Raw genomic sequence first — 14913 nt, 5'->3', positions numbered from 1 at the left:
ACCCGCTGAATATTATACGCTCCGTTTCAATACTGATAAATGAGAGTCTGACACCATCCAGCCCTCATTTGACACTTCTGAACTTAGACTGGCAGAAGAAAGTGAGAACGAGCAATCAATATGTGCACTGAGATGAACACCATGAAGGGATCATCCTCTCCCTCTCGCTTATTCTTATCACTCCACTACCTAATTTTCACACAAAGGAGGGCACACACATAGGACAGTGTGTGTGTGTCTGCCATAGCAGATTAGTGCTGTGTTCAGCGTGTCTGTCCCTCTTTGTCTGGCTGGCCAGGGGATCATAGCAACCTGGAGGACAGGCCGGGACTGTGGCAATCCTGTTTAGAGGCTGTGAAATCTGCACACGGGGAAAGAGACGAGGAGGAGAGGGAAAAACTTAGAAATATTAGTCCAAATGGGGCCTAAAAATATGTGCATATTAAACATCAACTTATGATGTGAGGATTATCATTCAGTATCTCCTTAAAACATGTTTTTGTGTTTTCTGTGACTGCTTTAAAATGGGAACCAACTTTAGAGTATTTCTTCTTTTTTTTTTTAAAGCAGGATTATCTCAGTTGAACATATTCTGTTTTTACATGCTAGAGACAATCTATTCGATCAATGTGAAGGTGCAGGGGCAAGCAGAACAGTGTAACTGTCAGTGTTTGGGGGTTATGGGTTAATACGGTCCATGTCTCTCTGGACAGCCAGTGAAAGACATGGAAATGAAGTGACACCCATGGAGATACAGCAGCCTGCTGGGCTGCCATGTCTCTCTGTCGGTGCCAGCGACGGACGAGAGAAAAAGGGAAGAAGCAGTCGATTTGTTCTCCTCACTCCCTCCCCTCTCTTCTCTCTTTGTCTGGGTTTTATCTGGCCAACGGGGGGCTGCATGCAGACTGGTGCTGGGCGTCTTTGAAGCCTGAGCTACACTGTGTTACCGTGTGTGTCTGTGTGTGTGTTTGTGTGTGAGCTCGTCTTAATTCTGTAGAGTTCAGTTATCATTCCTCAGCAGGGCCAAGCGATGCCCTCGGGCCATCTCTTTTCTTTCTTTTTTTTTTTACCTCCTCCGCTTTCTCTCTTTTTCCTCTCTTTCTCTCTGACACACACAAACAAGAGAACAGAAGTGACTTGTTCAGCACTTACACCAGAAAGAGGGAGAGTTAGGGAGGGGTGATCAGTGAGTAGCTGTGTAGCAAACAGATATTCACAGTCTGATTGAACCAGCTCATCAAACAGCCCTAGAGCCCTTCAGTCGCTGCCTCTGTTTCATTAAGATTTGTGGAGTAAATGTCAAATGAATCCCTGGAGTCTCACTCACACACAGACACACACACACACACACACACACACACACACACACACACACACACACACACACACACACACACACACACACACACACACACACACACACACACACACACACACACACACACACACACACACACACACACACACACACACACACACACACAAAGTCCATGCATACAAGCCTTCACATTCACACATACACAGATGAATATCTAAGAAGGCCCCCATAATCCCAGCTTCAAAGTAAATAATGTATCAGTGCTACTGAACACATCAAAGGCTACGAGATGGTTCCCCCTTTTTTTTTGTGCATATTTTTCTGTATTTACTACGTTTCCTTTTAAATCACCCGTCTTCACCCGCAGGTACCAGTGCTGCAGCCGATGGATTTGATGGTCGAGGCCACAGCCAGACGTGTATTCAGCAATGCCCACACCTACCACATCAACTCCATCTCTGTCAACTCCGACCTTCAGACCTTCATCTCCACCGATGACCTCCGGGTGAACCTGTGGAACCTGGAGATCACTGACCGCAGCTTCAGTATCCTCTTACTTATGTTTATCATTGTTTTCATAATGTGAAAAAGTGATCACAAAAGGGGATAAATACATCAAAACAAGTATTGTTTCTTGGTATCATTGTACTATTACCAGTTTGAACAGAAAATCCCCCATCTGTTCAAAGCTACAGTTCAAAACAGTAGTAATATCACCAGATGCCCTTTGTACATTAGTTAAAAAGTTGTTCCTTAGTGGTTTTCTTTCAGACATTGTGGACATCAAACCAGCCAACATGGAGGAGCTGACGGAAGTAATCACCTCAGCAGAGTTTCATCCCCAGCACTGTCAAACCTTTGCCTACAGCAGCAGCAAGGGTTCAATACGCCTCTGTGACATGAGACAGGCTGCACTCTGCGACAAGCACTGCAAATGTGAGTACCAGGGGAGTGCATCATGGGAAGAAATGATTTCAGTGTCATACTAGATATCGTAGAACAGTTATCTTTATGTGATGCCTCTTATTATCTTGAGTTTACTGTTATTTTTACCAAGATATCAGATTTTATATCCCACCAGAAACACAACCACCACTTGTTTCTGATCTTTATGATTTATAGTTTTCTTTTCAGTGTTTTTATTGATATAACTATTGTATATTCTGTAATTTTTTCCAACTAAATGTTGCTGAAAAGTCTTCTGTCAAGTAAGCTTCCATGCAATTAGTAGTTGTCATGAATTAAACTGAAGTAAACTGGAATTCTTAATACATTTTATTTTATTCCATTAATTCTTTAAAGCAGTCCAATTTATATACTCTAATGCAATCTAAAACCCAGTCTGTGTCATTTATATGTATTTATATAATTTAAACCTCTTTCCAGGCCATTAAATCACACAAATTCCTTGAAAATTGTAAATATCTCTGACAAAACAAACACTAACAGAACTGGGAAAACCGAACACTTAAATGCATCCAACATGAACATCCTGGTTACAAATTCACACTCAATTTTTGCGCTTCAGCTGTACCTTTGTGTGGCTGTGAATTGTAGGCTTCCCCCTGCTCAATACGCCATGATTGATGACCCATCAATAAATCTCATAGTGTCTCAAACAATGAATGGCCTTCTCTAAAGCTTAACATCCACATGTATACATTTTGGTTGAATGAATAATGAATACATTGACATTTTGGCTGGGAAATCGATGGCTTAAGAGCAATCGCGTTAGTCCCTCATGGACACACCTTGTTGTTCAATAATGTCACTCATTTCCTCAGACGTATTGATGTGTCCACTGGACCGTGCGCTAACACAGCCTGTTGAATTTCACATGAGCAACGGAGGGTGGAGGAAGAAAAAGTGTTTGGAATTGGAGGATTTTTGGGAGTGGATTTGGAGTTGTTGTATTTACAGCTGCCTTCTGATGGTTTGATACGAACACGTTCGACAGGTGCTCACAGTGCACTCGCACTCGCACTCGCACACGCACACGCACGCACGCACGCACGCACGCACGCACGCACGCACGCACACACACACACACACACACACACACACACACACACACACACACACACACACACACACGGATCAGGCAGGTGCTCTCCATAGCCTCAGGATCGGTGTGTTCATACCAACCTACTGTCTCCCTGCATGAACATGTATGACTCAGAGCGATGTTTAATGCCTTCCCTCCCACGCACCTCCTCTCAGAAACATCCACACACACATAACGTCTTAAACTGCTTACACACACACACACACACACACACACACACACACACACACACACACACACACACACACACACACACACACACACACACACACACACACACACACACACACACACACACACACACCTAACCTACAAGCATACTGTATCTCCCTCCATACCTATAAATCCGGGGCGCTGCTGGTATCAATCAGTGTTATAGTGAGGATGGATGGATGGATGGATGGGTGAGGGATGGATGCAGGGATAAGAGGGGATTGCCAAACTCCTGAGCCCCAGGACAGATAGAGAGGGACTAAAACAGCCCCCCTGCCGACTCCCCAGGGACCCTATTATACGCCCCCGGAGCGGGACGGGAGGTGGGGCAGGGACGCACACACATCCATAAATACATGCACACATTGCACTCCCACTTATTCACAAACTCTTATTCACTGGCACACACAGACACACACACACTCACAAATCCAGTGGGGCTCATATGGGCCCAGCACTTTGACATTGATTTGTTTTTCTTATCCCTTCCTCATCCCCCCCTCCATTTTTCATCTCTCACGCTGCATCCCTAGTTAGACTCCCCATTGACACTTCACAGAGCTATTCTCTAGGCCTCAGCTGAGGATTGAGTGGAGGGGGTGAATGGTGGAGGGAGGGAGGAGGCTTTTTTTTTGGAGAGATGGAAAAGAGAGAGGGGAGGAAGGGTGGGAGGGAAAGAGGAGTAGGAGGAGGAACAATAACTTGACAGCTAACGATGGAATGCCTGGCTCTTATCCCCAGCGTGCTGGCCTGCACACAGATCAGCAGCTGCCAAAATCAATATGAATCATAACCAATATTTACCCACCATGCTGACCCACCACTATCTCCCTAAACACACAAATGATGCTGTGAGAGATGCAGCTGCTGCATCAAACCCGGCATCCAGGCATTGTTGTGGCTGTTACTGTGTGCTAATGACGGCCCCCACCACTAAAACCAAATCTGCTTTGTGGTATTTTTTGCTGTAAATGACTGAAAGACTTGCGGGAGGAAAAACATCCTTTCTAAGCAGCGACCTCTTGTGTAAAATGCTTAAAATTCTCTGTCATATGACAACTGCTTTTTATTTTTTCTTGTAGACTTTGAGGAGCCAGAGGATCCATCCACTCGCTCCTTTTTCTCTGAAATCATCTCATCCATCTCTGACGTGAAGTTCAGCCACAACGGACGCTACCTGATGACAAGGGACTACCTCACTGTCAAGGTGTGGGACCTTCAAATGGAGAACAAACCGCTCGAGACATACCAGGTACGCTTCATGATGCTTTTATTTGCCTGTTGGACAGTTGAGTCTCAGCTTGGGAAGTCAGTAAATAACATTTGGGCCTGGATCAAATCAAAACGTATTGATTTCAGGCTAATCACTCAACATAATCCTGTTTCACTGTTATCCTGCCAATCTGTAACCGTGTCATCTTTAGCAATTACCCCAGGAGGTTTTATTGAGCCGAGTGTCCATAAGAAGACAGATAGTGTTGGTGCTGATACAACCTGAAGGGCAAAATCTCCCACTGTGTGGTCACCGGGGTCAGATCCACACTGTCTGATCAGGGGAAGCTATCTTAGGGGGAGGTCATGATTGATAAGACCATCAGCCGGGCTCAGGGGATTCTCTTTCCAATCCACCTCCATCTCCACCTGCTACCGATAATGTTAGCGTAGGCCACCAGATCTGGAGGGATTACTGAAAGTAGAGCATATGGAAGCTTATGGTTGCATGGTTTTCCACTGAACAACAACGCGATGAACTTTAGATGACTAATCATAATCCTGCCACCGCTTCAGATATTCATGCTCTTGTTTGTTTTTCAGGTTCATGACTATTTACGGGGCAAACTTTGTTCTCTGTATGAGAATGACTGCATCTTTGACAAGTTTGAGTGTGTCTGGAATGGATCGGACAGGTGAGACTTCTCTTCAATCCATTCATCAATCAAATCCCTCAATCAATCCATCCATCTTTCTCAATAACCCTCCACTCTCCTCTCCTCCCCCTCAGTGTCATAATGACGGGCTCCTACAACAACTTCTTCCGAATGTTTGACCGGAACACCAAACGGGACGTCACACTGGAAGCATCCCGAGAGAACAGCAAACCCAGAGCGATTCTGAAGCCTCGCAAGGTAAATCACCTCAATACAAGTTATCCTTCGTCAGTTCATTTAGTTTTATAATGCTTTAGACTTCCCACTGTTCAGTACAAATAAAGGCGGATTAATACACAAAGGGCCACAGCTGTCAAAATTAAGCAATAAAAACTATTAAATGTGTCAATTTGTGCTTTGGGAACTCAAGACTTTTCACTATTTTCTGGCATTTTGCACACCAAGCATTATTTTAGGAAATAATTGGCTGACTAATTGATCATGAATGTAATTTTCATTCTGCTTTAACCAGCCAATTATTTTCAATGTTAACTGATAAGTTAATTTTTCTATAAAATGTCATAAAATAGTGAAAATGCCTGCTATTATTACTATTTTTTTTTTTAATCAATTTGACACCTTCAAGTATCATTGGTTTGTCCAACAGTGTTGTGAAGATATTCAGTTTATACTCATGTATGACACAAATGAAGCCTTAAGCATCCCTTCAAATTAGTTCTTCTTGGCATCCTTTAACTGTGATGAGTGAAAAATCTCACTGATAAACTACTGTATGATTAATTATATCATCCAAACATTGCATATCAAAATGCACCTGTTTTAACAGTAGCACACACACAGCACAATTCCAACAAAGAAGATATGTGTGGAATTTATGTACTAGATGTGACTACTAGCAGGGGAGTGACATGAGCCAGCAGTTGTTCAATTTGTAGAAAATCTTATCGATGAGTCTTAGATGTTTCACCTCTTTTCCGTTCTCTTCCTCTTGCCAATAAATATCAGCAGACGCTGCACAGTAAGCTAACTGCGTAATTACTTGTTTTCTGAGTGCTAAGCTGCAGTAATAAATACCTTAATGTGTCACATGACAACTTGTCACTCAACGTAGTGCATTCACATAGAATTATAACTGGACTTAACGGTTCTTCTATACAAAGTATGTTGGCGTCTTTCAGCTCTTTGTTTTGGTTTTGCAACTGTTGTTGTACAACTTGCAGCCGTTTTGGTTCATTTTCACCACTCTCACTGTCGTTGTTGATAGCAGTTGCAGGCAGATGTTTTCACCAAAGTCAGATGATGTATGCAACTAACTGGTGAATATATGGGAGCATTTAGGAACTAGGAGGCCAAATAATTCCCCAAAGACTTAGTGAAGACAGACCTAAAAGTAGAGAAATATTGGAATTGATTTGCCGAGTGGCCATAAAAGACTCCAGATGAATGCCAGCGTACCTTCATGTGTAAATACTTTTTTTCCAAACTGATTATTTTATCAATGTTGTAAGAGGCTTTTACGTTGTTTTCACTGTCCCTCAAGGTCCTACAAAATCTGTCAACCCTTCATTAACATCACTGAAATCAATTTTAATTTATGATTGAAACTTTGTAAACACTCCCACACTGAAACACTTCTTTGTCCCTGTTGTTGTCCTCCAGGTGTGTGTCGGTGGGAAACGCCGCAAGGATGAGATCAGCGTAGACAGCCTTGACTTCAGCAAGAAGATCCTTCACACTACGTGGCACCCACACGAGAACATCATCGCTGTAGCGGCCACCAACAACCTCTACATCTTCCAAGACAAAGTCAACTAAAGGGCAGCCTGCCCCTGCTGACCCCTGACCCCACCACATGTGAGGGGCTCCTGTCTTAAATTCCCCCGCTCTGCTGAGGCAGTGCAGAGTTGAGTATCCAGTGACTGAAGTGGGGAAGTGGACAGTATGAATTTATGGGAAGCGCCAACCTGGATACGACATGAGGAAAATTGTCCTTTAAAATCAAGAATGGACTTTCATTCTTCAATTTGACTTCTAATTTAATTTATTTAGCCATGCGGGCAACTGAAGAATCGAATCCTGTGCATTTATGCAACAAGAGGATTGCTGCATGAAGAACTGGATGTAGCAGCCCTCTGGAACCTGGAAAAAAAGGGTGGATGTGGGTACACTGAACAGAAAATAGAGCACACAGACAGACACCAGGCTTACATGATGGTGGCTCGTTGTCATGTAGCAACAGTGCCCCTCTCTTTCAATCTGCTCATGCTCCAGTGCATGTGATCCACCCTGCGGCTTCCAGCTGAGGTGAAGTTTTGGACAGTGCATACTACTGCAAAAGAGGAAGAGACTGTTAATCTCTGACCCCAGAAACTGAGAGTTTTCTCTGCCTGTGACACAACACAGTCTTTCTGGTACCAATTTTGTGTCTCCTTGGTGGGACTGCTGTAGTCTGTAATGTGAATGAAGCCCTTCCAGGCCGTGTCAATGGTTTTATTTAATGCTGTTGTTTTGTTGAGTCCTTCTCTTGGTCAATGAGTCTGTTTAGAAGCTGTGGTGCCTTCTTTTGGTATGTGGGGGTTTGATGTAGTGGGTGCGGGAGGGGGAGGGGACAGAGTACAAGGCGGGAGTGTGAATGTTTCAAATGAAATGGTAATTTACGACTTTTTCTTTTCTTTTTTTTTTTTCTTTCTCTATAAACAAAAACAAAAAAAATCTCCATGCAGGTTTCAATTGGGAAAAAGTGCTTGAAGCAATGTAGTCAAGAGTACATTATAGCACCAGTGTGAGCTCAGGAGAGGACGCTGTGGTATGTACAAAGTAATTGTTGCTCTCACATTGCTGTCAAACGGATGTCATCAGTTTGCAAAAGACATGACAAAGCCACGTTAAATTCTTTTTATTTTTTGGTTTCTAAATTTTTGAAAAAAATCTGAACTGCTCACCACATTTTTATATTACTTGGATAGTGCTGAAAAATGATCTGTAGATGGTTAAAGCGTAAACTTATGTTAAAATATTGGACTTGAGATTTTCTTGGCGTAACAATGCTAGCACAGCTCTTTTTGCATGCGTTGGATCTGATTCTGATGAAACTGAAAGCCTGCGTTTAGTTATTCGAACATCTACAGATCATCTGAAGCACTATGCAATTAAAAATACTTGGTTGTCTTGCTGATGATGGGTAACATGGAACAGTAGCAGGTTGTCTTTCAGCACACGGCTTCGATCAGTTTGGAGATGGTCACTAGTTTCAGATTCGTCCTCAGAACCAATCCCATAAAGCAAAGCAGTCAAAGGTCTAACTGAACTCTGTGAAATCAGGGAATAATTAAGTGTGACTCCTTTAAATAGTAATGTCTTCTAAACAACCTCCTTTGTGACACTTCTAATTGAAACAAAAAAAAAAAAAAAAAAAAACTTTTATAGCTCAGAATGTATTGAAATGCAATGAATTACCATGCAGTCTTTATGCTTACTGGACTTTCTTTGAATAAAAAAAAGAATAAAGATGTGCAAGTTCAAATCCTGCTTTGGTGGACCTCCTCTGTTAACTACTACTGAATCAAATGTAAGACGTGAGACTATGATTATTGCTGCTTCTGGTTTAAGGACGCCCTCATGTGGACAAAGTAAGCTAAGCAGAGACAGCTTGGCTGTTACAAAAAAAGAGCAGAAGCCTGATATTCATCAACTGGAGATGGTTGGTGGCTGATTTGAAATCACTAACCACTGTCATCATTTCTTCTGATTACACATGTTTATTCATATTGTCCTAATTTGTCATTTTCAAAGAACATAATAAAGCATTTAAATAAAGGCAAGGGTCCGACCCAGCTCATACAAAAAACACAAATGACAAAATCCATCTGGATCACTGGTGGATGTTAAATTTAATGTTCTGTTCTGTAACACATGCTAAAATGACTTCGCTGTAATGACACTGAATTTGTGCCAAGATCCAAAATCTTTCATCTTTAGGTAGGCAATACTACCACTTAATTCTCATTTAAAAAAAAAAATAGAAGTAGTGCTCAGAAAACCTTAATTTAATGACCATTAATTCACAATCACTCACACAAATTAGAAATCTAATATATTCATCTGTGCATATCATGCAGAGTTTCTCCTAATTGGCCCCATGAGGGTATCGTCTACGCACATTTTGCCAGCTGGGGACAGCAGCTGTCAATCAAACAGCATCTTTATAACTAGTCGCAGAAGCTGTATCATTGCGTCTCAGGATAAACCCGGGGACACACAGGAGCTCCACTGTGATCATTGATCGTCGATCAATACCTTCTCTGATGCGATTATTTTAACAGGTTCAGAATTCAAGACATATTTTTCCACGTCATTCTTCACAGCTCTTCTGTTTCTGGAAGTTCTTCAACCCAGAGGCTTTTTTTTTTTTTTTTTTTTTTATCTCCTGGCTGCCTTTGACTTTTCATAGACTTTCCTCACATACCAGAGCACCACAAGATGGACAAGTTGAGTGGGAACAATGCGACCGTGGTGAACAGCTCCATGGACAAATGGTCATTCACTGAGCACGGCTCTTTCCAGCATCTGGACCACGGCGAGCTCAGGGTCCTGGTGCCGGCTATTCTGGGGTTCATCTGTGTCTTGGGTGTGGCTTGCAATCTCACTGCAATGGTCATCCTGTTCTCAAACGCACATAAAGGCAAACTGTCTCTCATCAACTCCTTAATCTTCAACCTGATATTTGCAGACGGGCTGGTGCTGATGTTCACGGTGCCTTTCAGGGCTGCCTCCTTCTCCAAGGCCAGCTGGAATCTGGGCTGGGTGGTGTGCAAGACGGCCGACTGGTTCCTCCAGTCCTGCATGGCAGCCAAGAGCTTCACAGTGGCTTTCATGGCCAAAGCCTGCTACCGCTACGTGTCCAACCCCACCAAGCAGGTGAGCATCCACCTGGGCTCCATCCTGGTGGTGCTCTTCTTCATCTGGCTGTCCGCCTGCTCTGTCACCATCCCTCACTGGCTGTTTGCTACGTTGCAGAGAGAGATCCGCGGGCTGGTGTGTGTGCTGGTGGTTCCTCCTGAAGCCCGGGATTTCATGTCTGTGTACATCAAAGCATATCCTCTGGGGGTCTACTGTGCACCTCTCAGCTTTGCCTTGATGTATTTCGCGAAGGCTTACGGCCAATGCCAGCGTCGCTCCAGCAAGACTCCGAATCTGCGCACACAGATCAGATCCAGGAAGCTCACTTTAATGCTTTTTAGCCTCACTGTGGCCATGGCTATCCTCTGGCTGCCTCAGTGGGTGGTGTGGGTTTGGGAGCGTCATGTAGCAGAGAAAGAAATTGAAGGAGCTAAGCCCCTCATCTCCTCTCCTCCTCTTCTTCTGACCCTCTCGGCTCAGCTGCTCACCTTCTCCCTGTCGTTGGTGAACCCTCTCATCGTCCTCTCCCTCTCTGACGAGTTCAGAGAGGGTTACAGGGGGCTGTGGAGACGGCTCACCCTGCGCAAACAACCTCCACCTAAGCCCAGACCCCACAACCCGACCACTCTCCAGTCCCCTTGCCCCAGACCAGAGACCTCCGGCCAGCTGAGAGGGGAAAGGAGCCTTCAATCGAGCTTGAGCCAGGAACCCAGCAGAGAGGCTCAGCCCCAGCCGGAGCAAGACGGGGGTAGAGGAGAGAGAGAGGCAGATGGTGTGAGCCTCAAAGATGGGATTGTCTTGCCTGATGTGGAGCAGTTCTGGCAAGAGAGGGAGACTGGATCGCAAACAGATGAAAACAACCCTGTGCCGTGGGAGAACCAGAGCAAAGAGGAAAGAAAATAACAAGCACCGACCAGCTGATCATCAACGGACCTCTCTGCTCCAATGACTGAGGGCTGCACCGTAAATCATTGGTATTCTGTATAACTGTGCTTAAGATATTATTCAAAGCTAAGAAGTACAATCGATGTGAGTGTGGCATGAAAATATAGCAGCATCATCTGTGTAAATCATTTGGTATAAAGTTTTTTTTTAATCTCCTGATAAAGAAGAACTAGATGATAACGGTGATTGTTGGTAGCTGTGCATTGAAGCTTGTAAAAGACATCTCTTTCTCTATACATATATTCAGTATAACAACGTAAATCAATATGATAAGCAACAGATTTTTGTATTTGGATGTAATACTTCCGTTAACTTAAAGTTTAACTATAGGAATCTGATACTAACACCATATTTTGCACTTATTGTTTGAACATATCCTGTGCATGTTCGAGAGTGATGTGGAAGGCGACAGCTTTTTTAAGTGACGGTGAAGAAGTCTGTGTTTGTTGTCCTCTTTCAGTGTGAGAGATTATTTTGTAATCATTGTGCATCTCAATGATTTGTGTTTCCAATAAAGACAACTGTCAAAATGCAGATTGAGTGTGATTGTCTCGTGGTGTCAAAGTTGTTTGGATGAGAAGAAAAATATAGAAGAACAACAACAGTCGAGTGTTCAGGTCAGTCATGAATCAATGACACACCCACACACACATGCAGCAAAACCTTAATGAGATAGATCAGACTTGTCTCCTGCTGATATCAGGTGAATAAAGACATTTTCATAAGGAATCCATTAGAACTGCTGAGGGTTTTAATTAGAGGAAAGGAGCCTTGGTCTGAACTCGCATGCAGTTTCAGTGGACTCACCTCTGTGGGGGTCTCATTAGGAATTTTCTCTTCATTGATCTGAATGCATATGATAGGTCAAATCCTCATAGTTTAAGGGATAAACATCACAAGTACAAACTGTGTCTCAGCTGATCTGAGATTTATTTGTCTGTTTGCTGTAAAAGCAACCCGGCTGTTATAAACACTCAAGCTCATTGTAAATAATGCTCCTTTTCTCTCCAATGACAGACCTGCATGTGGTTAAATGTATAAACGTTGCACCAAAAAAATCAGCATAAAATGTAAAAGGAGAGCAGAAGAAAATGTAGGATGTATAGTCCTTCAAGAGTTGCCTAACACCTCTTTTTTCTCTCTCCCCTCCCTTATGACATTTTCCTCTCATTAATCATTTATGTTGACCTTTTATTGCCAGAGGCAAGTATCTCCATCAGAGCAACACTTAACTATATAACCCACCGTGAGTGCCCAGGGTAGTGACCTGGCCATAAACACTGAAGGCAATAAGCCACACACTCATTACTGGACTGAAATTTTAACCTTCACTGTTTCACCAGAATAAAACAAACAGTGGCTGAACATTAGTGATAGTTGTTGCACTATTTTTAAATACACTATGTGACCATTATTTCCAGCCTTAACTGTTGACACCAATGGCTCTGGTATTTACTCTGGTAAATGAGCCAGTAAATCTGTAGTAGTGGGATTTTATCCAATTTCAGCAGAACGCCCTCAAGCTGAATGTGAATCACAGGCAGGGATGTTGTCCAAACCAGACAGCGTAATATCTGGGACAAATTAAATGCGTTTTAAAGCTCCTACATGGCACACCACCAGCCCAGGTGTTTCCACTTGTCTTGCCTGACTACACCAGGGATGTGTGGGCAAACAGTTCACTTTCATCTTCCTTGCTCACTTTGCATCATCACTGATTGCTGTAATGACTTCCAACATGTGGATGAAGACCAGACTGCAGTTTAGGACTCATACTGCCATTTAAACTTCATAAAAATATAGCATTTTCACTGATGTGAGGAGCTCATCTACTTCCTCCATACATTTCAATGTGGGACAATAATATACATCATCAGCACACTCTAAAAAGGAGAATTTAATGCATTAGCATTTAAACAGTATTTTCAGTCAACTCAATTGTGTCATATCACTGTAGTAAAACCTTAATTATGTACAGTGGCCTATGTTTTTTTTTTAAGGTCCCTGCACCCCCAGAGTACACTGTCCCTGGGTTTTCACTTACTGCCCCCGACGAGACGGTGACTGCCTCCCTGAAATCTCCCTCACACTTCTTGGTTTGGTTGCACCTATGAAGACAGGATAACTTACATTCATGGCTGTGTCTGACTTCATGTCCTCAGTCAGGTGTTCACCTTTCACCTCATAATAATAAATCAACTCAAGTCTATATGATAATGTGTTAGTACAACATGCAGATTTTCTTTCTACAGAAGTAGTAAAGTGTAAAACTTCTGCAGAATATTTCACAATTAAAACCAAAAGTAATCATGAACAGTCTGATAATAGTCAGCTTGAATAAGGACTAATATCTTTGCAAAAAAAACAAAACAGGACTGATTGAAGAAAACTGATGGGAAAAAAAATAGTGAAATAATCAACATTACAAGTGAAAAAAACAACTTGGGCTTAATTAGGTCATTATACAAGGCAGGGGAGCGTTCAGCAGGTGAGATCCTCCCTTTACTGGCCTCCTGGCTGCTCCCCCTCCCACTGTGAGGGGAGGTGGGGGTGTCAGCCTGGCGTTTTATCCCTCAGCCAATAATCATCTCTAATAAATGAAACTCCATAGGAAGTGACATGCTAGCTAACACTAATTATGCTCAGCAGGAGAGGCTGCAATTAAGCCACTTGCTAAAACCTTTGCCTGCCAATGGCTCATCTCCCTCTGAGTCACAGTTACCTTCACCTCCCTTTGGTCCTGTGGAAGATCTCCTGGCTCTTCAGTCCGCAGAGAGTGCATTAGGGAGAGAGAGTGTGTGTGTGTGTGTGTGTGTGTGTGTGTGTGTGTGTGTGTGTGTGTGTGTGTGTGTGTGTGTGTGTGTGTGTGTGTGTGTGTGTGTGTGTGTGTGTGTGTGTGTGTGTGTGTAGGGGGTGTTTTTGTGTTGGAGATAGGTTAGTTCAGGGGGTCTTGTTCTGGTATTTAACAGTCTTTTGATTAGAATGAATCACAGAGCTTTCATCTCGCTGAAGGATGTGGAGATTTAAAGGGCACTCACCTTTCAGCATTTCCAGCAACTCAGAGGAGATGTCATTAAACCTATATATACTCTGTTGAGAGGTAACTCACTGTAGCTGAACAAACCACACAATGGGAACTGTGTTACCTGTGCATCAAGGGCCTCCAGTAACAACATAACCCAAAAGACCAAAACAAATTCTTGTGGTGCAATATGTAAGATTTAAATCCTGTCTTGTAACACCACTTTATATAATTAGAGGTGATAGTGTGGAGCACCCAGTCTGCCCTCAGTTTGACTCTCATATTTTTGGCAGTTTGGTATAATTTTGTGTATTCTGGCAGAATCGTTTGTCATTATTTGGCTGTTTTTTTTTTTTAAAGTTAGATTGTAGCCTATGGACCCAGTGGTGGATCAAATAAGCCTATATAATTTAGAGCTTGCAAGTCTTGTTTTTAGCAAGGCCATAAAGAAAGAAAAAAGAAACAAATCAATACAATCAATGTGCTTATTGACACCAGTTACCATTACTCGCTTGTTTTAAATTGTCCAAACAAGGTCAGTATGCCTGGTTTGTTTGCTCCA

General features: G+C 42.9%; 2 protein-coding genes across 4 annotated transcripts in view; both read left to right on the top strand.

Annotated features, from left to right (window-relative positions):
* The window catches only part of ppp2r2ba (protein phosphatase 2, regulatory subunit B, beta a), a 43797-nt gene extending 34789 nt beyond the window's left edge, over positions 1-9008 (top strand). For all 3 annotated transcript variants that reach the window (XM_069696887.1, XM_069696888.1, XM_069696889.1), the window contains exons 5-10: positions 1686-1863; positions 2090-2254; positions 4679-4848; positions 5412-5503; positions 5599-5722; positions 7145-9008. In XM_069696887.1, coding sequence (XP_069552988.1) covers positions 1686-1863; positions 2090-2254; positions 4679-4848; positions 5412-5503; positions 5599-5722; positions 7145-7300 — 885 coding nt within the window. In that variant the 3' untranslated portion in view covers positions 7301-9008. The remainder of the gene's footprint in view (positions 1-1685; positions 1864-2089; positions 2255-4678; positions 4849-5411; positions 5504-5598; positions 5723-7144) is intronic.
* A 771-nt stretch (positions 9009-9779) lies between these two features.
* On the top strand, positions 9780-11857 carry gpr151 (G protein-coupled receptor 151). The gene has a single exon (XM_069696878.1). The coding sequence runs from the start codon at positions 9965-9967 to the stop codon at positions 11285-11287; it is 1323 nt and encodes a 440-aa protein (XP_069552979.1). The 5' UTR covers positions 9780-9964; the 3' UTR covers positions 11288-11857.
* The last annotated feature ends 3056 nt before the right edge of the window (positions 11858-14913 follow it).

Source organism: Brachyistius frenatus, unplaced genomic scaffold (assembly GCF_029030835.1).
Source record: "Brachyistius frenatus isolate BFR_SWC_R1_liver_20210118 unplaced genomic scaffold, ASM2903083v1 Contig_22, whole genome shotgun sequence".
NCBI lineage: Eukaryota > Metazoa > Chordata > Actinopteri > Embiotocidae > Brachyistius > Brachyistius frenatus.
Note: the sequence above shows the minus strand (reverse complement) of the source record. Positions and strands in the feature narration are given on the sequence as shown.